Source organism: Myotis lucifugus, unplaced genomic scaffold (assembly GCF_000147115.1).
Source record: "Myotis lucifugus unplaced genomic scaffold, Myoluc2.0 scaffold_5, whole genome shotgun sequence".
NCBI lineage: Eukaryota > Metazoa > Chordata > Mammalia > Chiroptera > Vespertilionidae > Myotis > Myotis lucifugus.
In genome coordinates, this window is record NW_005871053.1 from 10,894,820 (window position 1) to 10,897,571 (window position 2,752).

The window sequence follows — 2,752 nt, forward strand, 5'->3', positions numbered from 1 at the left end:
ATTTCATTCAATAAATCAATTCCATTTAACTTATCTTCTCTTAGAAAACTTAGGAGAAAGCTAACATTAAGACATGAAAAATTACACTGAAGATGTGTGGCACACTGAGAGTAATGCATGCACATATGGCAGGTAGGACCTATAATTTAAATGTGTCACAAGAAAAGTCAAATTACTATAATTTATTGCTGTATCTATGCTTTCCCAGTATAGTTGTAATATCTGATGTAGCCACAAAGTGCCACCTTCTGGTTTAAAACTGTGCAACACCAATACCTCCTTTATTTCTTTTTAAATGTATTTTATGGTGGACGTATAAAGCAACAGCAGCAGTTACAAAATGTTGTCTGAGTAATTCTGAGAGCTCAAAACAAGGATCCGTGTATAGGCTGAATAAAAAGATGTTCAATTACTAGTGCACATTGTGTAACTTTATCAAGCATCTTTAGCTGGATTTTTGTGTAAACCTTAATAGAGATGTGACTCACGGAGACCAAAAGTAAAATATTTTTTCCTTTCACGGTTTAGTGAATTGGTCTGCTTTCACGCAAATGATTTACAAACTACAAGAAATGCTGCATGTGAGAACTAGGCATAAAATGTTTCATTTTCTTACAGAGGAGCAGCAGGGGGCAGGGACAAAAGTAGACACCTTGTTGCCACCTTTCCCAAAGATGCACACCCCCAAGAATGGCAGTGGAAACCTGGCAGCAAGCCCTCTTTCAATTCTTTTTGGTTGTTTTCAAAATACAAGCACTTTCTGACATTTCCCTCCCCAGCCCATGAACCCACCCTGATTTGGCAGGATACAATCTCAGATCCTCTTGCTTAGTTTTCCCTTAGAATTATTTACAGGAGCCTACAGATATGATAAAAACTAGTATGAAATTAATGATAGTTTGCGTTTCCAGATTCGTTTCCGTGGTTAAATAAGCACACTGAGCCAACTCCAAAGATGGTTCAAAGTTAAGGTGACTCAGAGGCATTTGCATCCGTTACCGAAGAAACAGGCTTCTGGCTGGCTAGGGTGGATTCGCTGACTCTGTCCTCAACAGTGATCGGGGCCTTGGAAGTTGGGAGCGTTACATCCAGAGTGAGTGCTGAGGCAGCATCTGCTCTTGCAGTGGTCATGACGGGGTCGGAGGGTGGGCTGCTGGTGGGTGGGAGGGAGGACAACAGCTCCGCTGAGCCTGCTGCTGGAGAGACCTCTGGAACCAAAGGGAATGACGGAAGGAACTCGGATGGCAAGGGGAGAGCTGCAATGCCAGGTAAGTTTCGGGAAGACAAGGAAGGAAGAGGTGGCAAACCTAGGACAAAAACAGCACAGATCATACATCCTCCCAGCACTAAAAGAGTAGTCATAGTCACATAACTGTTTGTATTGACCAGCTGGCCAGGAGGAAAGGCTCCCTGTGTCTAGGCTCCTATATGCCTCGGCTCCCTGTCCCAGCTCAGGGAAGAAATGACTCTCCCAGTGGGAAAGACAGCAGCCCCTCCAGCAGGCACCGTAGCCACACTGAGTGTCGGACAGGAGAATCTCACTCACCCAGGAAAGCTGCAAGCTGACTGAGAGCTGCCCTGGACAGACAATAGGATGAGGAGACACAGAAGGCAGCCTCTGGGAAGACTGTGGAAGGAGGGGCTTGTCATGAAGCCCCTGCATTAGCTTCATCATAAATACCCAGCCTCTGCTCAAGCCCCAGATTGATGGATGACTGTTTATATTTAGTGGGTTTATTGTGTTGATTTTAAAATGCACAATAGCCCTGGCCAGTTTTGCTCAATGGTTAGAGTGTCAGCTTTCGGAATAAAGGGTCAAGGGTTCAATTCCTGGTCAAGGGCACGTACTTTGGTTGTGGGTTCATTTCTTGCCCCCAGTGGGGGCACATGCGAGAGGCAGTCAGTTGATGTGTCTCTCTCACATGGATGTTTTTCTCCCCCCCCCCCGGCCCCCACCTCCTTTGACTCGCTCTGAAAATTAATGGGGGGGAAAAAAGAGCCCTAGCTGGTTTGGCTCAGTGGATAGAGTGTCGGCCTACAGACTGAAAAGTCCTAGGTTCGATTCCGGTCAAGGGCACATGCCTGGGTTGTGGGCTCGATCCCCAGTAGGGGGTATGCAGGAGGCAGCCAATCAATGATTCTCTCTCATCATTGATGTTTCTATCTCTCTCTCCCCCTCTCCCTTCCTCTCTGAAATCAATAAAAATACATAATTAAAAAAAAAATTCCTTGGGTGAGGATTAAAAATAAGGAATCAATAATAATAAAGGAAAAGAGTATTACTTCTTTCAGAAACAATGGAAAGGCAGGTTGCACAACAGGTTCAGGGCAACCACTGGGCTGATTAAACCTTCAATGTCAATTTGGGGAAAAGACAGGAAAAAGCCAAGAATGTAGGGCACAGAAGAAAAGACAGAGAGCGCTAAGACAATAAGCATTAGCGTTTACAGGAATGAAAAGTCAGCCCTGACATGTGGCCCTCCCCAAGTCAAAGGTAACCTGGGTAACCATTAACTGGAAGAGCAGACTTGTGGGATATACTCTGCTGCTTCATTTTCATCAGTGCATAAGAAGAGTGTGAACACTGAGTATCTGCTAACTTACCTATTTGCAGCTAAAATCTCTCACAGTTTTTATTATAAACATTTAATAATGGAGAATATTTATTAAATGACAAGTATTTATCAAAAAATAAGCTAACCAGCTGAGCAAGGGCAATGGTTTTACAGTCTAAGTTTCCGGGCCTGGGCTA

At 44.3% G+C, this 2,752-nt stretch overlaps 1 protein-coding gene across 1 annotated transcript in view; it reads right to left on the reverse strand.

Annotated features, from left to right (window-relative positions):
• Nucleotides 1-252: 252 nt before the first annotated feature.
• The window catches only part of GORASP2 (golgi reassembly stacking protein 2), a 31,909-nt gene continuing 29,409 nt past the window's right edge, over nt 253-2,752 (reverse strand). The window contains exons 9-10 of the mRNA XM_006083150.3: nt 2,472-2,499; nt 253-1,389 (exon numbers count right to left, since the gene is read on the reverse strand). Coding sequence (XP_006083212.1) covers nt 967-1,389; nt 2,472-2,499 — 451 coding nt within the window. The 3' untranslated portion in view covers nt 253-966. The remainder of the gene's footprint in view (nt 1,390-2,471; nt 2,500-2,752) is intronic.